Below are 21,304 nucleotides of genomic sequence, written 5' to 3'. Positions count from 1 at the left end.
CAAAAATCTTTCTATCTGAACGATCGGTTGTATGAAATCGGTATATACTATATATGTACATATAGCACCGATCAAAGTGATTTTTTCAGGAAATCTTCTATGATATATTATAATAAATGTCATCACGTTATTATATTGGAAATTAAGGGAAAAATGGCTAAACATCTTTCTATCTGAACTATAGGTTGTATGGGATATATACTATATATAGCTCCGATCAAAGTGATTTTTTCAGAAAATCTTCTATGATATATTAAAATATATATCACCGAGTTTCACATTTATACTTTCTAAATTAAGGGAGAAATGGCCAAAAATCTTTCTATCTGAACGATCGGTTGTATGGGATATAACTATATATAGCTCCGATCAAAGTGATTTTTTCAAGATATCTTCTATGATATATTAGAATATATATCACCGATCTTCACGTTTAAAATTTCTAAATTGCGGCAGGAATGACCAAAATCGTCTTATCTGAACGGTCGGTGTATGGGAGATATATGTTATAGTGGTGCGATTCGTGAGTCTATCTTCTATATTTCTCAACGTCACAAACATCGGACCAAAGTTAATATACGATTTCATGTTCATGAAAGGTATAATAAGAAAAATTTTGAATATTAAAAAAAAAAAATTGAAGCTAAAAAAACAAAAACATTGAAAGTCTTAAGTAAAACATATAATAAGGAATATTAAAATAAAATCGAAAAATATAAAAATTTCGATAAAAAAATATTACAATAAAAATAAAAAAATACTAAAAAATGTTAAAATAATTAAAAGGACAAGAAAATTCAAAAATATTTGTCAAACAACTAAAACCAAACAACTACTGTACCTGGCACGATTCCACGGGCGGTAAATCAATTAAATTATTAAAACAATTTTTTTTAATATTGTTCTAGAGTTTTCTCTTTTTCTTAACTTAATAAAACAAAAGAAATAATTCAAAAATTTCCTGCAGGGCTTCACACAAACATAAAAAAAGCTTTTCAAACAGCAACAAAAAAATACATTGACCGAGAATCGAGGCGCGGCAAAAATAGCAAAAACAAAACAATGAATGACAATATCGCTGATAAGCGGTTACGTCGCCAACGGCTATAACTCATACAGAACACATGCATACGTAAATGTACAAAGATTGAAATCATAGATTGGCACTTTGCACTACGATTGAAAAAATACCAAACAAATTTTTATACAAGTCTAAAGCCATAAAGAATAATTTTGACTAAATTTCAAATCCGATGCACTAAAGTGTGTTAGGCTAAAATTTCCCGCCGCTTGCAAATCTTGTGCAACGTGCACATCTACGATTGAAAAACTTACACAAAGTTATGTATAGCAATTAAGTATGCTGGGAAGTGAATATATGACTTGATTACAAAAAATTGGCTAGATAAGCGTCATTGCGCTGATAGATGCTTATCTATGGCCTCAAGTGTTCCAAGTACACGTCACAAAAATTTACAGCTATGTAATTCCGCGAAAAATTAGAAGAACGAATAAAAAAAAGCAGGGTTAAATGATTTTATTACATTTCGGTTTTATACTTTTTTAAGAAAACAATTCGTTTTGTGATGTGTTTAAGTAATTCATATAAAATGTATCTTTTTTATTTCAGTAAGAATCGAAATACAAATAAAAAATTTTTAATTTTTTTTAGTTCTTTTTCATTCTAAAATTTTTTATTACAATTATTTTGATTAGCAAAAACATTTATAAATTTATTTTATTTTTTTAGTTTTTAGGTTTGTGCAGCGTAAAATTATTTTAGTTCTCAGGTTTTTTAGCTTTAAAATTTTCCTTAGGTTGTAGTGTTTACTTTTCTTTAAAATTAATTGTTTTTAAAAAAAATTGGAAGTTTTTGAATTTTTGAGGATTATGGACGCACTTCGAGTTAATGTAAAAGTTTTGAGTCTGTAAAAAATTTTGTATTTTAGTACACATTTTTAAAAAACCTAGAATTTTTGTAAAATTTTTGAATTTCTGTATTTTATTTTTATTTATAAAAATTAATTTTTGGATTTTCTATTTCGGCGCCACATCGGGACTACTTCCCGACCACGTTTACACATGACTTAATCTACAATATGTAATTCAGTTTACATATTTATTTTGTGCTCCACACTCTAGAGGTGGAACTTTTTCTATAAAAAAACCCCCATCTTTAAAATGTGTTCATAATTACCGATTATCGACGGGAAATATTTATATGAGAAATCTAGTTATATAATTAATGATTAGGAGTTAAGTACCAAAATGAAGATAATCTCGTTATGTAAACTAGGTCTTACTCGGGCTAAGAAGAAGTATTCAATGCCGTTGTTTAAATGAAAGTTATTGCAAAAAAATATGCGACGATAAGCCTTCGGAGGGAAATGCTGACGGATAGACGGATGGATGGATGAGCAATGGTAACTTAAATTTTTTTCGATTGAGGCTTCCGAGTCAAGGTTCTGTTTTTCTTCGGTACCGATTTTCTTCAGCAGAGTCTATCGTAATTTTTTTCTTTGCATCATTTTTTGTACTTTAGTTAGAAGGATTATGCCAACCACTTCGTGCCAAAGACGGAGGAGATACATTTTGTTGAACCACAGCTTATCTATAGAAAAGTTCAGGGCTGTTTCCCGTAATGTGCAGACGTCTGCTTAAAGAAGGGTGTGGGAAAATGCAGAAATTAAACTCCCACTCTGGGTACTCTATGGCAGACCCGGTTTATTCTTCCTTATTTGGATTTTTCGTTTTCTGCTTACTGTGCTATAATGAAGTGAGCGATTCAATTTCGCATCCTTTGGAAACTCCGAGCGTTTTCGATCAGTGACCGAAAACCATTTTCACTCAACCGATAACTGTGAAACAGTCAATCTATAAAAATTATAATAATTTATGGTACTGTACTAGTTAACATACATATATCATCAATTCGATCCACCAGTCCAGAGCAATCTTGATTTGAAAAATTAGTTTCGATCACGTATCGTAAAACGTAATACGGCCCAGTACAAATAGTACTCACTTCAAAACTCTTCAAAAGCTCGATCAGGAGTGAGTAGTATGAAGATTGAGAAAAGATATTCTATGACAATGCTCTTTAGTTTTTAAAACGACAGATATTTTTTTAAATAAACACTCTTCGAAGCAAAAGCAGATTTTGATGATTTTCTGAACCTTGATTTTGAGTTATTTTTTGAAATATTTTTTAAAATTTGTTAAAAGTTGCATAGAAAAAATATATTAAGACAATTTAGAGTTTTGTGAATTTGATATTGCAATGACAAATAAAAGCTGTGAACTGTAAACAACTTTTTGTTTATTTTAAAATTTTTCATTTAACATTTTTTTTGATTTGCTATTCAATGTTGAAAAAATAATGTATATTATTGGTGCGTATTTGCCATGACGTTGCAAATGCCTAGCCGTATAATTTCTTGACGTTTTGTATAAATTTATTACACCAGTATTAATTATTTTTTATGCATAGTTATACTTAAACTTTGTGTGTACATTCATATGTATGTATGTATGTACCGTGCAGGAGAAGTATCTAACGTAAAAGTAACTTTAAGTTGCTTACCAATCAACTAGAGCTGTATATTTACTGTAAATTTTCATATACGCGGACTAACTATTTTTGTTCGACGATGGCTGGAATCCGGACAGTTATGGTTACCTCTGCATGAGATGCCAACCACCTACTAACTAACTACTTTTCAACCAAAAAATAGCCAATGGCTACTTTTTGACTACATTTAAACCAGCTGGTAGTTAGTTTGTTTGAAAATATATATAAGCTTATCAGAAAGATGGTAGCTTCTTAGTATCTACTAAACATCAGATTTAAACCCACACCTTTAAACCAGCTAGTACCTAGTGTGTTAGATACTACATATAAGCTATTTAGAAAGATGGTAGTTTATTAATAGGTGCTAAAAACCAGATGTAAACCCGTTATTAAAAAAGTAATTTTTTTATAAAAATTTACATTTTATTTATTAAATTCATTTTCATTGATATTTATAAAAACTAAATATGTATATGTATTAACGTAAAAATAAAAATTCAATATATTTACTTACAAAAATAAATAAATAAATTTTTTTAATGTATTAAGGTTTTGTTTAACCGTAATAATAATTGAAAATAGATATATATATATTTTTGTAACGTAAAAATAAAAAGCCAATCTATTTACTTACTAACATTAAATAATAAATTTTTTGTGTATTTATTTTTTGACAAACAGTAGTAATAATTGAAAATGGATAGGGCTCATTCCATTTCAAGACACCCGGTCCGCGCAGGACATGATTTTTGATTTCGATGAAATTTTAATATGCTGTTCTTTGGTCAAAATAATGAAACACGGGCTTATTTTGATTGCCTTAAAAAAATTTCTTTTCGGATTTATCAGCAATTGAATTCCATAAAATGCAATGGGTATATTATTCATCCATTTTTTCAACTGTCAATAACTTTGTCAAAAATTAACCGATTCTCATGATTTTTTCTTTCAAATGTTCGTTATTACTTTTAATTTTGTATAAATTTATAGCAATTGTATATAGTTAAAAAAATTATTTTTTTAGTATTTAGTAAAAATTTATGACTTTTTTTTCAAAAATTAATATTTCAAAAAAACGGTTACTGTTTTTTGTTTAAGCTTTTTCTATATCGAGTGAGCAGTTTATATTTTAACTGGGCTAAATATCCTTTAGCCAAAGCTTGTTGTTTTCGAAATATGAATTTTTTAATATTAAAATATTTCGCTAAGCCTCCAATACCGTCACAAGAGCCTTTGCCATGCCCTGTTACAAAATCACTGTAATTCTAAAAAATAATAACTGTGATAATAAATGTGATATTTTAATTAATTTTCAGCATTTGGCATTGGTCGCCTTGTATGCTGATTTGTATTGCATCAATATATGGCGAAAAAAAGTTTAATATTAAAAAATTCATATTTCGAAAACAACGAGCTTTGGCTAATGGATATTTAGCCAAGTTAAAATATGAACTGTTCACTCAATATAGAAAAAGTTTAATCAAAAAAAGATAACGTTTTTTGAGAACTTAATTTTTGAAAAAAGTCATAAATTTTTACTAAATACTAAACAAAAATTTGTTTTAAAACTATATGCTATTGTTTATAAAGTTATATAAAAGTAACTATAATTACGAACATTTCAAAGAAAAAATCAAGAGAATCGGTTAATTTTTGACAAAGTTATTGACAGTTGAAAAAATGGATGAATAATATACCCATTGCATTTTATGGAATTCAATTGCTGATAAATCCGAAAAGAAATTTTTTTAAGGCAATCAAAAAAAAGCCCGTGTTTCATTATTTTGACCAAAGAACAACATATTAAAATTTCATCGAAATCAAAAATCATGTCCTGCGCGGAATGGAATGAGCCATAGGAATGTATTTTAAATTAAATTTGAAATTAGAATTAAATTTGAAAGCAATAAAATATGTGTTAGGTCCTTTCTATATTAGGGTGACGATATGTATGATAATAACTAAAATTAGAATAAAAGAAAGTGTTTACGAAGTTAATTCGGTGTTACGCTTTTTCTCCGCAGCTTTTCGTATAGATACTTTGTGAAAGTATCTTTTTTTTGTTACAGCAAACGCACGCCGGAGTTCAGTAGTTGGATCCGGACTATCAATTGCAGCTGTATGAAAAAAACATTATTGTTAATTAATAAGGCTAATATGTAAATAAAAAATACGTTACCTAATAAAGTATCGAAGAACTGCCGATATTCCTTTAGTCCTTGCTTTCCGTGGATTCCATCTATGTTAATGGCGATGATGACTTCGGTGCTGAATACGTTATCTATTTTTTTTGTCAATTTCCCCTTCAGTAGCGTTTTTAGCGCTTTGATCTGCCAAAGACATGAGACAAATTTATTATGTAAACAAAAGGGTGGGACTATTCAAAAAAATTTTTTTTTATTCGACAGTTATAAAAAATTCGAACAATATAACAATAGTAAGTAGAACGCGTACTGATGATGACGGCTTAGCACCCTTCGAAAATACAATTTTTCAAATTTAGAAAAATTAAAAAATAACAATAATTATCATTAGAAAAAAGTTATTGTTCTGGCCTTGAGCTCGAATCGAACCTTGAATTATTCGAATAGTTGACAACAACACTACTGCTCTGCATACATTTGTACAGGCAAAGTTACATACATATGTACATACAATGGTTATGCAGATACATGTATAACTTACATAAACTGCTTTGTTATCTTGGCATATTTTTTCATCTATTTCCTTCAACTCGTCTAATGACTTCAAAGGAAAAGATTTTAGCATATCGTCCGAAATTGAATCTTGGTATATAATTTGCTTTAGTAATATGATGTGTTCTGCCAACGTCTGCATAATAATTTTGTTTTGAGTTTCTACAACGCCTAAATGAATACAAATTTTCATATTTAGACACATATATACCTATGTGATTATTATGCCTATTTTTTTTTATGCATTTCCATGGAAAATTAAATTTGTGCGCTTATCTTTTCATACAAAATTTAAGCGAAAACGCATATGCGTGTGAAAAAGAGGCATAATAATATAATGTTAAATGATCGTTATCAAATTACCTCTAAGTTCTTGTATTTCCTCGCGAAGCATTTTGGAATCTATACAGTTTTCGCATTTATTATTTTCTGAAAAAGAAATAAGATGTTTATTCTTATAGATGTATGCATATAGATATAAAAAATGTAATGCCCTAAGTGAATAACTGAATAATGTCAGTTAACTGGGCACTGTAAAAATGGGTCTAAGTCTATTTTTAAAAACATGGTTGGAAAAAGTGAAAGTAATATGTATGTATGTACCTTTAAATGGGATGTTTTGATCCACTGCAGGCTTCTTCTTCTGAATAAAGTTGACTTTTCGACTCATTGTGAATATGTTGATGTATGCAACAATGGTACTAAAAGAAATTGATTTATATAAGGGAGACACATGAGTTTATAATCAATTTGTTGAATGCTGTATTTATATATAGGTTGCGAAGTGTCATAATCAGCGATACATATACCTAGGAAAGAGAAAGAATCAACAGGCTCTGTAAAGAAGCTCCTAACGTTTACTAATTTCCTTGCTAGAATTACCAAACCTGAGTCCATCTCGAACCCCACTATTTTTGCTGGTATATTATGCTTAAGACAGCAAAAGCTATTTGACATTTGCGTGCTTAAATGGAATTCATAATCAAAACCTATTATTTGTCCATTTACTTCTTTTAATTTGTGCGTTTTAGTAGGCTGCAAAATGGGTTCGCGTTGTACTTTTTTAAATATTTGCTGTAAAATTTTAGAGGGTTTCTTAACGTAACTTTTAAGTTTTTGCAAATAATTTTCGAAATCATACCCCGAAAAATTGTATAAGGGCCCAAAATGCTTAACGTTTTCACTTAAATGAAGCAACCCATGCACATTATACGATACGCTGTCTTCGCCAAAAATTATTTGAAAATTTTGAACGAAAAGTTGCAAAATGTTGTGAGCTACAGAAATATTTTTTTCCCAAGTCCTTGGGCAAGAAAGCATTCTACAGGCAATGTGTAGTAAAAGAAACTGGTGATAAAAATCATCGCTAACATTTTCTTTTAAAACTAAAATACCAGAGTACAGAAGGAATTGCCTGAACTCTGTGGCTTTCCAGTGTACAAGTTCATCGAAAGGTCGTGGTTTCCGAACGAATTCTTTGGGAATATATGCACCAAGCGATTTTAAATGTGCAGAAATATTTAATTTATTAGAGTTACTAATTCTTGCACAAATTTTATTGTCTACTAATCGCAGCAGCATCTTTCTCATCACCCCAAGATCCACGAGATGCATTGGATCCAAAGGGATCTGATCAATCATATCTATATGCAAAGTTTCGAAAGGAGTTTTGCTGTTTAAGAAAATTTTTTTGTGATGGTTAGGATATTTCCTAGAGTAAAAGTCGGCTCCACTTATGAGCTCGCCGCTCTGAAGAGAATACGTAAGCACGTTATTTATTTTTTTGGCAACTTGGACACATCTCGAACATCCATGAGATGAAGTGTGGCCAGGAATTCCACAAACGAAGGCCTTAGCGGGCGCATCACAAACGATGGCTCTGATTCTAATTTTAGTCGATTTATTTTGAATAACAAACCCATTTTCTAACAAATCTTTAAGTTCACTAACCACGTCCGCAAGAAAACTTTGAATACAGTCTGGTTTGGCTTTACCCAGATACACACCAATAGGGAAAACTGAGATATTTGGTATGTTCACCACTTTCACCAAAACCGGCCACAACTGTGCTTTGGAACTGCGGTACAATGGAAGTCCGTCAATATTCATATCGAACAAGATCTCTTCGTATGTCGAAATTACTTCCGAAGCTTTTGCAATCTGCTTCTCCAAACCAAAATGAATATAAAAACCAGGGGAAACTGATTTTATATCCACGGGAGATGCATTCTCCTCGAAAGAAAAAGTGCTTAGAGGAACATCTAAATTTTCCTCATTTAAGATTTGCAAAAGCTCTTCGAAGAACTTTCGCGAGGGATTATATTTAAAATATAAGGCTTGTAGCTTATCTTTTAAAGATTTTTGTGGCTCAGTGTTTTGAAGTTCACAGTGAAAATCATGACCGGAAAAATGAGGCACCGAATCATCAAATGCCGATGCATCTGGCGCTGTTACTGCATTTGTTGCATCACTCACTGTTAGCCTATTTAAGTAAATTTCTTTTTGTTTTTTTACTAACCTACGCTGATTTCTAACACTTGCACCTTTTTTCAACATATTTTACCTTTTAATACTCACTTTTTTATAATTGATTTAAAATTTTCACAAATGCGCGTCACTTTTGCAAATTTTAATTTTCTTTTGCTTGCATAAAACAGCTGATAGTTGTCATGGCCACCCGTGTTGCCACATTGACATTTTAAATAACTTTACCAATTTTGGATTCCTCTGCATGACTTAGGGTGTAGTTAGACGTTAGTTATTCGCCAGTGTGCTTAAAGTGCTCTATTTCCTACAATTGCTATAAAATAACTATTTATAAGCTAGTTGTTTTTTTGCAATTGACTTTTTTTTACTGCAGGGTATATACAAGTGCCCGCCAAAAATGGCGGAAGCCACTCAATTGAGCGCGATGCATGTGCATATTTTGCTTGATTGTTTACGTTTGCCTATCTATGCCTTTATACATATTTTAAATTAAATTTTTTAATTCTACTACCTATCTAGTAGCTTGATGTTAGTCAAATTTTACTTGCTACTAAATAAATTGGTTTACACAGTAAGTCACATTGCATGCTTGGCTAGACAGTTTATATACAAATTTACTAACACATATGTACATACATATGTAGGTATGCATGAGGTTGTTTCTTTAGAAACATAACTATACTTATGTACATGACATGTGCCCGTACATACTTATTGCATATGCACTCAATTCAGTTGTCTCACTGCTTGGTTGTTTGCCTTCCTTCAAGCCTCTTTCTCCTCTTGTCCATTGTAATCGAATTGAATTTTTGATTGAAAAGTAGCGTATTGTTAATGCAACCTCCCCTTCTCTATATTTGTATACCATGGCGTATGATTGACCTTTGCATGTTTGCTTATCATTGAGTTTTTCCTCAACGAGCGGCTACTCTATACTGAGTGTTTCGTTTGTCTGACTCATTGACTGGCTGACTTGACTGGTTTGCCACGTTTTACAGGCAACAGTAACAACAAAGAGGAGTATTTTAAAAAGTTACCAATATGGCGTTGACAGTTTTGCATGGCTGTTTAAATGCGTTTGCAGCATTGTGCATTTTACAGCGTTCAACGTACTACCTCAACGTATTATATCTGCTTAGCTAGACATATTGAATACTCTAATTGATTTAAACTATTAATTAAGGTTCAACCAATCTTGGCGAATTAATAATTGTCATGAAAAGGCATATCAGCGAAAGATTTTGTGAACTTTTTCGTTTCTTTGTACCTCTTCTTTACGGAAGAAGATTATTTGTGTACGATATTTAAACTCGGGCTCAGTTTATATATTTATATCTTTGTATGTTTTACAAACAAAATTTAGTTCTTATTTATTGTCCACAGCTGTATGTACTATGCTTATGCGATGTTTGCTCATACATACTTATAAGGATGTTCATAGATACTTGAAGCTTAAAATGGCTATACATTCAAGCTACATTTGTCTGTTGGTATGCACTTGCCTTTCCGCGCACTTCTATGGCATTGAAGTACACACAAATTCAATAAGCGTATTTCTTCTATCCTTCAAACGGTTTTTTTCGCTGCTCTATATGCATGATCAACATATTTGCTGCCACAGCTAATTCTAAAGTCCTTTTCGTCTATTCTCTGCCCTTGTCTAAGACATTATCTTTTCTACGATTTTTACCCCGCCCCTCATTTCATTCTTCTGCACATATGCTTGCCCTTGCCTTTCATTCACTTTCTTGAACGCCCATTCTTTCCTCACACTCACTCTCTCACTCAGTCACTTCCTCATTTATTATTATACGGTTGCTTTTTATTTTAGCTTGTAATTTTTGTAATAGTAGAGTAGGTCGGTCGGTTGTTGTTATTGTTGTTGGGTGGTTGTCAGTGGCACTGGCGTCTGTTAATGCATCCACTTGCAATTTTTTATCGACTCCTCTTTTTCCTTCGCGTACTGTTGTCACCTCCCATTGACCTTAGCACATTTCACATCAGTTCAAGTCAGTCAGTCACTGCCTCATCTGTTGTTTCAATGTTTGCCCGCTGCTGTGTCGTCATTCGTTTGCCATAATGTCGTCATCTTTTTATGCTTATTTAACTCTTACAATTTGTTTTTTTATTATTTTTATTTTTTATTTTGTATTGCGACGCTATCATCAAGTTTGGTGATGGACGAAGGTGCCAGCTTAACTGAAGGCAACTTATAGCACTCAACCATGACAAAATTATTATACATTGTATTGGCATAATGATGAAAGGAAGGAAAGATTTTGGGTAGCGACGTAAATAATTAATATGTGGTGTGCCAACTGTTGGCGCCTTTACGGGACCGACCTACCTCATATTTTAACATTTTGAGTGATTTGATAGTTTTTTTTTTACTTTTTTTTGCTGAGTTTAATGTATTTGCTCATGGCGTTAGAAATCGATACCCGCGCCCACAGCAATCTCTTGGCGCTTTTTTTATTACGGCAATGTGCATTTAATATGTTGAATATTGCTGCTAAAATATACGACAAATGTTGAGGCATTTATAATTCAAATGTTGGTGACATTGATAATTTACATAGGCAAAGTCTTGGAATGTATGTTTGTTTGTGGTTGGTTTTTTTTAGTACTGCTTGCATCTTTATAGTTTTATAGTTTAACCGAACTTACTTAAATAATGATACATGCTTCCACATTTAACACGCTTTTCCCTTCGTCTACTCAAGCCAAGTCAAGGGTTTTCCCAGGCGAATTTCCTTCTCAAAAAATATTTTTAAGGGAAAACTAACAAAAATTTAATCCACAACGTCCATCGGCGGTAGAATTGTATTTTAAGTAAAATTTTTTGTTATACTCAGTGAAATTTCTTACTAATGTTTATGTGGTTTTCACTGCTCACCTGGTAATAGGTGCATTCTTTGAAGCGTGATTTAGTTTAAAAAGCTAGTGGCGTTCACAAATCATTCAACCAGCGATAACTCAAAGCACCACTGTCCATATCTGGCGAATCGCCGTATGTTTGTATGTATGTATGTTGTATTATTAATGCCGATGGGAAGCTTTATTTATGTCATGCATTAGGTTTTGTACACCTGCGAGTAAAAAAACACAATTATTAGTAGGTTTAATATACGTTATGTTTTCTTTTATATATTTTCGTAAATTTTTAAAAAACGAAATGAGTTTTATAACGAACTTGCAGAACGGCAAGGTATTTTTTTTAACTCAGAGTTAATTTTAAAATTCGTATCTGGTTAAATTCGTATCTGGTAAAATTCATATCTGGTTAACTCTGAGTTAAAAAGTTAACTTGTCGTTCTGCAAGTTGGCTTCATTGAATCAATAATAATAATAATAATACCGTTTCCACTCAGTACCTTAATCGAATCAGAATTCTATTTAATGAAATAATTAAGTTTACCTTTTCATACAGGCCCTTTTGCTTCGTTAAGCGAACATCTGTCAGCAGCCCCAAAAAAATATTTCGATTTTACAAAAAATAGTTAAAATGGAAATGAGCCGTTTCCATCTTAACTATAAATATAATCAAATAAAATACATGCGCAACTACCCTTAGATGTTGCACCTAACCAAATATGTGCCTATTTTCGAAAAAGCCATATTATCTTTTGCAGCGAAAATTAAATTTTGAATTTTTTCGTGCTTTTCTATTTTTATTTTTTATAGTACAAATTTGAAATCTCCTGGATTTTGCTTTTATTTTGGAAATGTTTTTTTTTTTGATCGGTGTTTATGTTTTTCTAATATACAAACCTAACAGACATTTAGGTTAGGGACTTCGTTCTCGATATCGAGAAAAGGGTCTAATCGAGTTCTTACATCGCGTTCTCTAACTGGTTTCTAATGTGAATACAAATTTTCGTTGTTTTATTATTTAAAGTAATGTTAATGGGTTATAAGCTTGAATACTTAGAATAAATATAATTCATAGGCTTCTTCTAGTAATAGTTCAAAACCTAACTCAAAACATAAGTCTAATAGTTCGGTACATATAAAATAAATACTTTCGGGCCTTTGAGCTTAGTGATATTTTTTTACACTTTGATAAATTAACAAAAATAAAATAATAACAATAAGGATGAGTGACCTTGACGTCGATAACTGAAAACAATCAAATTCTAACCAAGTTCTCTAACCTAGCTTTCGCTTACAGATGCATTGGAGAACTAGATTAGAATTCTAATTCCAAATCACAATTTTTTATATGAAAGAAAATCTGAGCCACCCTTCGAAAAAACTGTCTTCAGAAAGATTTCAAACTAAATTTGTGTGGCTTACAAAACTGTGTACTCCAAAAATTTCTGAAATTTCTAAGTAAAGATTTCGAAATTAGTGAAGATTTTAAAACGATTCTCGAATGTTCGAAATTTTTTTTAAATTTGTTTGAAACTGGTTTACATACTTTTGTTTATTTAAATCATAAATGAGAAGGAAACTGATACATTTTTGACCGGTGGAGGTTTTGAATTTAATTTTTATAATGAAGTTGTATGAAAAAATAAAACTTTCTTTGCGTTTTCCCAACAAGTTAAAATTTTTAATTAGATTTGTTTACAATAAAACGGGCGATTTGACTACATCATAAGTATTAAAATTTTATGAAAATTTTTAAAACTTCGATTTTTTTCGAAAACTTTTTCGAAATTTGTTTTACATAAAACAAAAAAATAAAAATAAGATAAAATAGTTTTCGCTATACACTGCTTAAAAGTGTTTCTAAAGTTACCAAAGATAAATAAAAGAAAAAAGTGACTAATCAAATTTGTGCAAAATGTTTGCTACAATATTTATGTTTACAAGTGTACTATCAAAATAAAATTACCAATCCATTGCATAAGTGGAGTCGAAAAAGGAGCAAATGCAACGAACCGTTTACTATGGCACCGTTGGCCCCATTTGTGCATTTGATCGTTAACATAATAATATTTTAAAATAAGATTTAAAATGAGTTAAAACAAGAATGTATGCATGAAGCTGGCATGTGCCTCGAGAGCTAAACTCGGAATGTGATTACACTACTCTACACTGAAGTTTACTTTACATACATATATTTACAGTTATTGATTAATGAATTTCTGATTACTGAATTTCCTTCTGGCTCTAGTACCAAAGTAGCATCGCATTCATTTAACTTTTTTTAGGTCATTGCTTTATTGAATTTTTTTGTTAATTTTAAACTAACCGTAGTTTCGAATATTTGTTATTGCCAAATATCAATGAAATTAAATGTTAACAAATACTGACGAGTAGTTGAGTTATCATCTCCGTAATTAGCGCTCATAAGTGAAAGAAAAATATGTTGATGAGCATCAACGCGATTACGAGCATCTACAACTAATTGCATATGTTAGCACATTAGTCATGACCAGGGCAACCCAATGTATGCAACGCAAATATTTCATAGGACTAGTAACTATTAAACCAAATAAATACGCATACATTTCACAAAAAAAATATGAAGGTTGAACTATACTTTATATAGCATATTTATACATATTTTGCAATGACTACATATTTATAAGTATATTGTATATATAAAAAAATTTGTAGTTCCTGCTTATTTCTAGCAGTCGGAGGAAAAATATGAACTATAGAATTACAACAATATGGCCTTTGTGCATTAGGATAACGATTTAAGTAAAAAACAAATGAAGATATAGAAAAAGTTTGAAAGTGTATGAAAAATATTAATATTAAATTTTTTTCGCTGAATCCAACGTAAGTTTGTAGCCTTTAGGACTCCGCTGATGATTTTTTCTGTTATATTTTTAATGAAAAAATTTGATCGGCTTGTTTATGCATTTAATCAATGAGATATTATTCCATAAATCCAAGAAAATTACATCGACCAAGTGGTCCCGCCAGAGTTGATGACCCGTTTTATGGTGATGCTATCACCCTTGCTAGAACTTAGGCGACAGGTCCTATCATCGCTGCCGAATAATTTTCTGAAGGGCTTCAATAATCTGAGGTTTGTATTCACAAAAGCCCCAATTAAAAAAAAAACATTAAAAAGTAGTCTGGGTCGGTTAAAATGGGGTAACCTGACCGGCGAGCGCAAACCATAAAAACAAGAGACTAGGAAGAGGCGTGGAAACGCTTCCTTCAGAATATTTTACGTTATTGAAGAGGAACCCAGTTTATGTAGATTTGTATTCTGAGTTTGTTTACTTCAAAAATATTAAATACAAAGTGACCTTTGGCGCCATTTGCAGAACTTATAGCGGTTTCCAATGGCGTGGAATATGGAATTTAAAAGCATATTTTACGGCATATAAGAGCCTTAAATGCATATTTTTAAGCATAAATTTAGATTTTCAATTCATTTCATAAGCGCCTAAAATCACAATATTTTTGCATATTTTGGGTTGCCCTAGTCATGACTATGATGTTTTTGCTAATTAATAAGTAATATGCATTCCACCACATAATCTTCTGTACATCATTACTTTCTGTAACTTTTAATATATTGCAACTATTAAATTATGTTGAACTTTGTACATTAATTAAAAGTGATTTTTATGAACACTTAATTCTACTGAATGCTTTTTGTAGATAATGCTATTGTAAATGTTGAATATTAATTTATGAATGAAAATACACCTCAATCAAAAGAAGTTTTTGAAATCAATATATAAATATTGCAATTGGCTAATTCCACGGTGCCGGATGTTATATTTCTGCTCGAACTTCAAACTAAGGGATGCGTTTTAAAAAATAGTCATCTATATATTAGCTAATATTTTCCTCTCAATATACTCAATTTGGAACGTTTGTGCGGAGTGATTACGTAATCTCGCTACACGCTTTTATTTATTTAGCAATTATAGACTCACTATAATCTTTTGCTTGTAAAACTATCGTGTTTGAGAAGTTTTCATGACCACTCTTACTTAATGTTATAAAAAATAGCTTGGAAACCGAAACAGAGTCAAAACTCAGCGTGCTTTGCACACAGACTATATTAACTTTGATTGGATAACGGTTAGTTTTACAGGTTTTTACCGTTAACACGATAACTTGAGTAAATATTGAGATATCTTCATCAAATTTGGTACACGAGCTTATCTGGACCCAGAATAGATTGGTATTGAAAATGAGCGTAATCAGATGATAACCACGCCCACTTTTTATATATATAACATTTTGGAAAACACAAAAAACGTGATTATTTAGTAAATAATACACCTAGAATGTTGAAATTTGACATGTGGACTGATATTGAGACTCTTGATAAAAATTTGAAAAAAATTTAAAATAGGCGTGGCACCGCCCACTTCTGATAAAATCAATTTTACAAATATTATTAATCATACATCAAAAACCGTTAAACCTATCGTAACAAAATTCGGCAGAGAGTTTGCCCTTACTATAAGGAATGCTTTGAAGAAAAATTTACGAATTTGGTTAACGATCACGCCCACTTTTATATAAAAGATTTTTGAAAGGTTCGTGGACGAATAAAATATGCTATATCTTTGCAAAAAGGAGCTTTATATCAATGGTATTTCATTTGCCAAGTGGATTTGTAACAATAAATAGGAAAAACTTTAAATTTAAAAAAATGGCAGTGGCACCGCCCCTTTTATGACTAAGCAATTTTCTATGTTTCGGGAGCCATAACTCCAAGAAAAATTAACGGATCGTAATAAAATTGGGTACACAGATTTTCCCTGTAGCAGGAAATATATCTAGAAAAAATGGACGAGAAAAGGCCACGGCAACTTATATATAAAACAAGTTTAAAAGGGTCGTAGACTAGAATAATAAGCTATAACTTAGCAAAAAATAGTTTTGAATCAATGATATTTCACTTATTATGTTTTATTGCAAGAGGAAATGGGGAGACATTTTTTTTAAACGGCGGTGCCACGTATTATGTAGAAAAGTAATTTATCTGAAATGAAATGTACAATTGAAGCTCACGCTGAGTATATAATGTTCGGTTACACCCGAACTTAGACACCTTTACTTGTTTTAAGAACGAATTGGTCGTTATTTGAATGCTTGCTTCAGGCAATCACCATCAGAGTTAGAGGAGAAAGGTAACGCAAAGCGTGTCTTTATCGCTCCAACAACAACAACAATAACAACAGCAACAAAGTGGACGAGAAATTCTATGGTTTTTGGAGCTTTATATCAATGGTATTTCATTTGCCAAGTGGATTTGTAACAATAAATAGGAAAAACTTTAAATTTAAAAAAATGGCAGTGGCACCGCCCCTTTTATGACTAAGCAATTTTCTATGTTTCGGGAGCCATAACTCGAAGAAAAATTAACGGATCGTAATAAAATTGGGTACACAGATTTTCCCTGTAGCAGGAAATATATCTAGAAAAAATGGACGAGAAAAGGCCACGGCAACTTATATATAAAACAAGTTTAAAAGGGTCGTAGACTAGAATAATAAGCTATAACTTAGCAAAAAATAGTTTTGAATCAATGATATTTCACTTATTAAGTTTTATTGCAAGAGGAAATGGGGAGACATTTTTTTAAACGGGCGGTGCCACTTATTATGTAGAAAAGTAATTTATCTGAAATAAAATGTACAATTGAAGCTCACGCTGAGTATATAATGTTCGGTTACACCCGAACTTAGACACCTTTACTTGTTTTAAGAACGAATTGATCGTTATTTGAATGCTTGCTTCAGGCAATCACCATCAGAGTTAGAGGAGAAAGCTAACGCAAAGCGTGTCTTTATCGCTCCAACAACAACAACAATAACAACAGCAAAAAAGTGGACGAGAAATTCTATGGTTTTTGCGTCTTTTCGCAGGCTCCATATCAAGAATTTTACTTTGCCTGAAGCCACAGGAATTACAAACTACAAAACATAACAAAGGATTGCTTGAGAAAGGTATCAAGCTTTTTCAAAGATAGTTCAAAGTGTCCACTTTTCTCCGGCTGAGCCTACCTAAAATTGAATATAGTTACAATTGATTAGCTCCAAATTTACTTGTGAATGGTCTGACCAGGGTTTGTAACAGATGTGACAAATTTGGTTTGAATAAAAAAACGGATTGAACTTCATTTATTGATGGCAACTATACAATTAAATATCAAAATTTGTATCAAACAAATTAACAAATACAGAGCCAAACTTGTCATGTGTTTTTCTTCACCCTCTTTAATGCCTTTCCGAGAATTTCGCATGAATAAACCGATGAAAAGGAGGAAGAAAAAACTCTGACCATTAAATTTAATCAAACAGAAAGCGCGCCAGAATGATATTAAATGAGCTTTTATAGCCACTTAAAAGCGTATTGCAGTTGTTACATCGATTGTAAATAAATTGTAAAAGAAACAAAAACCGGGTGTGGCTTGATTGTTTCTTACTTTTGAGTGCTTAAACTTCCAAGCGTTCAACGCCTGGTAGTTAGTCAACCTTTTTTTCTATATATTAAATGGATAAATATGTACCTCGCAACAGAGGCACCATATGCCCACTGACACTGAATGAATGACCACCAGCTGTTGTTTTTTATTTTCAAGCAACACCGTCGTGGAGTTGGGTATGTTGTAAGTGTTCATAGTTTTTTTTTACGATTATGGTCTTACCTTCGCAGAACATTCACTATGAACTGCATGCATTTTTGCTGTCTGCCGTCGATGACTATTCTGCACGCAAATAACTATATTTTTATTTTTATTAAATATTATTATTGCTTTTTACTATGTAAGTAAATATAAACTTTTTGCTGCTTACACAAGGGTAATTGCACGCTACCAAGGCCGACACATTATTTATTTTTTTCTTGTCGATGAATTAAAGCTAGCATGACGTACATTATTTGATCACCCTTTTATTAGTAAATAGCAAAATTATTTATTGAATTCATCGTTTGTATTTATTTGTTCGTTCATATATACATATGTACATACAGTGGCGCCAATATTTACTTCGCTATTAAAAAAAAAAACACACATATTCCAAAACGAAATTTAAAAATAATACAAAAAACACAAATAAAAAAGTATTTGGCAAAATAGTTACATATAAAAAAAATCAGCCAAAAGCGGAATAAAATAATACTAAATTAAAAAAAAAAACTTCAAAGAATAATTTCTTGGCATGTAAAAGAAATATTGAGAAAAATAGAAAATAAAAAAATAATAACGAAACAAAAAATTTACAGTAAAAATACAAAAGTTAATTGGAAAAAATTAAAAACATAATAAAAATGTTATAAATAAAAAATTTAAGAAAAAAATACTAAAAATGTACGAAATAAAAGGAGAAAAAATAAAAAGTATAAAAATGAACAAAACCAATAAATTTAGAAATTAAAATAAAAAAATTAAGAAAAAGTTATAAAAAGCTAGAAAATGCGGTAACACTATGGATTCATTCAGTCTCTGTGAAGTCCTGTTGTTGTTGTTGTTGGAGCGATAAGGTTGCTCCCCGAAGGCTTTGGGGAGTGTTGTCAATGTGATGGTCCTTTGCCGGATACAGATCCGGTACGCTCCGGTAACACAGCAGCATTAAGGTGCTAGCCCGACCATCTCGGGAACGATTTATATGGCCACATTAAACCTTCAGGCCATCCCTCCCTCCCCACCCCAAGCTCCTCATGGAACCTCGTCTGTTACTGAAACAGGATTCGCCGCGGATAGGTGAGGTTGACAATTGGGTTTGGAGAAGCTGTATATTACGCTGGCAACCTGAAGGGTTGCGCTACACAGCCCCTTGAATCTGGTATTTTAGTCGCCTTTTACGACAGGCATACCTACCGCGGGTATATTCTGACCCCCTAACCCGCTGTGAAGTCCTCATGGTGACCAGTTCAACCTGACCTAGGAAAATTAAAAAAAGCCAAAAATTTGAAAAAAAAATTTAGATACGTTAAAATATTCTTCAAGTAAATTTAAAAGAATAAAAAAAAAAAAATGTAAGGCGCGATAACCTCCAAAGAGATTTTAGGCGGAGCTTCTCTTCCAATTTGTGTCGTGCAGCTCTTGATTTTTCATACAAATTGGCGGGACGGGACCTACATGTTTTATGCCGATTGCGAACGGCATCTGCAAGGCAGATGAGTTTTCACTGAGAGCTTTTCATGGCAGAAATACACTCGGAGTGCTTGCCAAACACTGCCGAGGGGCGACTCCGCTTAGAAAAATTCCTTCTAATTGAAAAAACTTGTTTCTAAAATTTTGTTTATGTTGCTTTGCCCGGGGCGTTAACCCAGGATCTTCGGTGTGGAGGACGGAGCACGCTACCATTGCACCACGGCGGTCGCCAAAAAAAAAAAATAAAATGTTGTAAATTACCTATTAAACTAAAAAATAAGAAAAAAAATATATTAAATTTTTTAATTTAAAATAGAGCATTCAATTGCTTCAGATTAGGGTCCAAAGTGATTAATGTAATTTAAGCAGTTGTTCTTCCTCATTTTGATGTGTAAAACGTCATTCCCGTTGCAACGCTTTTATCTACCAGTCTTGCTATGCATACAAACAAATTGTAAAAGCGACTGATATTGCGTACTCACATATACCGACCGGTTTTTCCTGTGTATTTACTCCTTATGATTAACTTTCCATGGTCGAAATGTAATATACACAGAACGAGAAGAAGAGCACTCTTTCAATGCCTAACAAGTTTGGCTCTTTCGAAAAGGCTGCTTAACAATGCTCGTATTTCGCTTTGCTATTTGCTTATTCTAAATGTAATGTATGAAGCTCCTTTCTTTTTCGCCTTCGTCTGATTTGCGGCGACTTCTTCTGTTGGCAGCTGTGTGTTACAAATATGAAAGTTGCAGGCTACATGTTTTCGCTCATACATATTGCACATCCAAGCCAGTATTTATTTAGCTCATAAGCCAGAGTTTTTTTTTTTTTAAATATCTGTAAGAGAATGCGAGCATTAATACCGCTCCCGTTCCGGTTTTGTTGGTTTGTTTTTGTACAGTGATCAATAATAATGCCGTCAATACTTACAATTCATTCCATTCGAAAACCGGTCAAATTGCAATTATTTATACCTTACCTGGATTTGTTTGGCCGTATATATTGGCAAAACGAATTCATTATAATAGCAGTAATAAAGAATTGGTGTGAAGATATTCATAATATACATTTAGGAAAAATTATGAAAAATCAATCTAATAAAAATAAAGAATAATAAGAATAGAAATAAGCAATAGCAAAATATTAAATAAAATAAAAAATTTTGAATAGAATTTAAAAAATAGAAAAAAATTTAAGAAGAAAGAAAAATTTGAGAAATAGAAAAAAATTACAAAAAGAAGAAGAAAACAATTTAAAAAGGAAAAAAAGAAAACAAATAAAATTCAAAAAAATAAAAATTAAGAAGAAAAAAAAATCAATTGTGTTTATTAAAAAAGTTAAATTAAAAATAAAAAGTTACAAATATTATAAAAAAAAATAGTAAAGAAAAAGGAAATCATAAAAAAAAAATAAAAATTAAATAGATCTTAATTCAGAACATTTTTTTATTTACTTGCTTATTTCGTTGTTTTTCTTGAGCTTTCTATTTGTTTCTTACGTTACTTTTTGACGCCGTTT

General features: G+C 31.5%; 2 protein-coding genes across 53 annotated transcripts in view; one reads left to right on the top strand and one right to left on the bottom strand.

The window, feature by feature from the left end:
* gish (casein kinase I gish) overlaps positions 1 to 21,304 on the top strand; it is a 230,538-nt gene that overhangs the window by 134,506 nt on the left and 74,728 nt on the right. The gene's annotated exons all lie outside the window — the stretch shown is intronic.
* Positions 3,986 to 9,099, bottom strand: LOC137238862 (uncharacterized). Of its 3 annotated transcripts, none has more exons than XM_067763887.1 (6): positions 8,845 to 9,099; positions 6,871 to 6,968; positions 6,631 to 6,696; positions 6,215 to 6,438; positions 5,751 to 5,901; positions 3,986 to 5,688 (listed from the first exon to the last, which is right to left on the bottom strand). In XM_067763887.1, exons 2-6 carry the CDS (start codon positions 6,935 to 6,937, stop codon positions 5,558 to 5,560), a joined length of 639 nt encoding a protein of 212 aa, XP_067619988.1. In that variant the 5' UTR covers positions 6,938 to 6,968; positions 8,845 to 9,099; the 3' UTR covers positions 3,986 to 5,557. The 3 variants fall into 3 exon arrangements, with proteins under 3 accessions (XP_067619988.1, XP_067619989.1, XP_067619990.1); XM_067763888.1 differs by having other exon boundaries at positions 6,227 to 6,438; positions 8,845 to 9,098; XM_067763889.1 differs by having other exon boundaries at positions 6,257 to 6,438; positions 8,845 to 9,092.

Source organism: Eurosta solidaginis, chromosome 1 (assembly GCF_040869045.1).
Source record: "Eurosta solidaginis isolate ZX-2024a chromosome 1, ASM4086904v1, whole genome shotgun sequence".
Taxonomy (NCBI): Eukaryota; Metazoa; Arthropoda; class Insecta; order Diptera; family Tephritidae; genus Eurosta; species Eurosta solidaginis.
Note: the sequence above shows the minus strand (reverse complement) of the source record. Positions and strands in the feature narration are given on the sequence as shown.

Coding starts and splice junctions, on each gene's coding strand:
- LOC137238862 (XM_067763887.1), bottom strand. CDS start 6,937: ATGAGTCGAAAAGTCAACTTTATTCAGAAGAAGAAGCCTGCAGTGGAT. Junction 6,439..6,630: donor GGAAATACAAGAACTTAGAG/GTAATTTGATAA, acceptor GTATTCATTTAG/GCGTTGTAGAAACTCAAAAC. Junction 5,689..5,750: donor GTTCTTCGATACTTTATTAG/GTAACGTATTTT, acceptor TTTTTCATACAG/CTGCAATTGATAGTCCGGAT.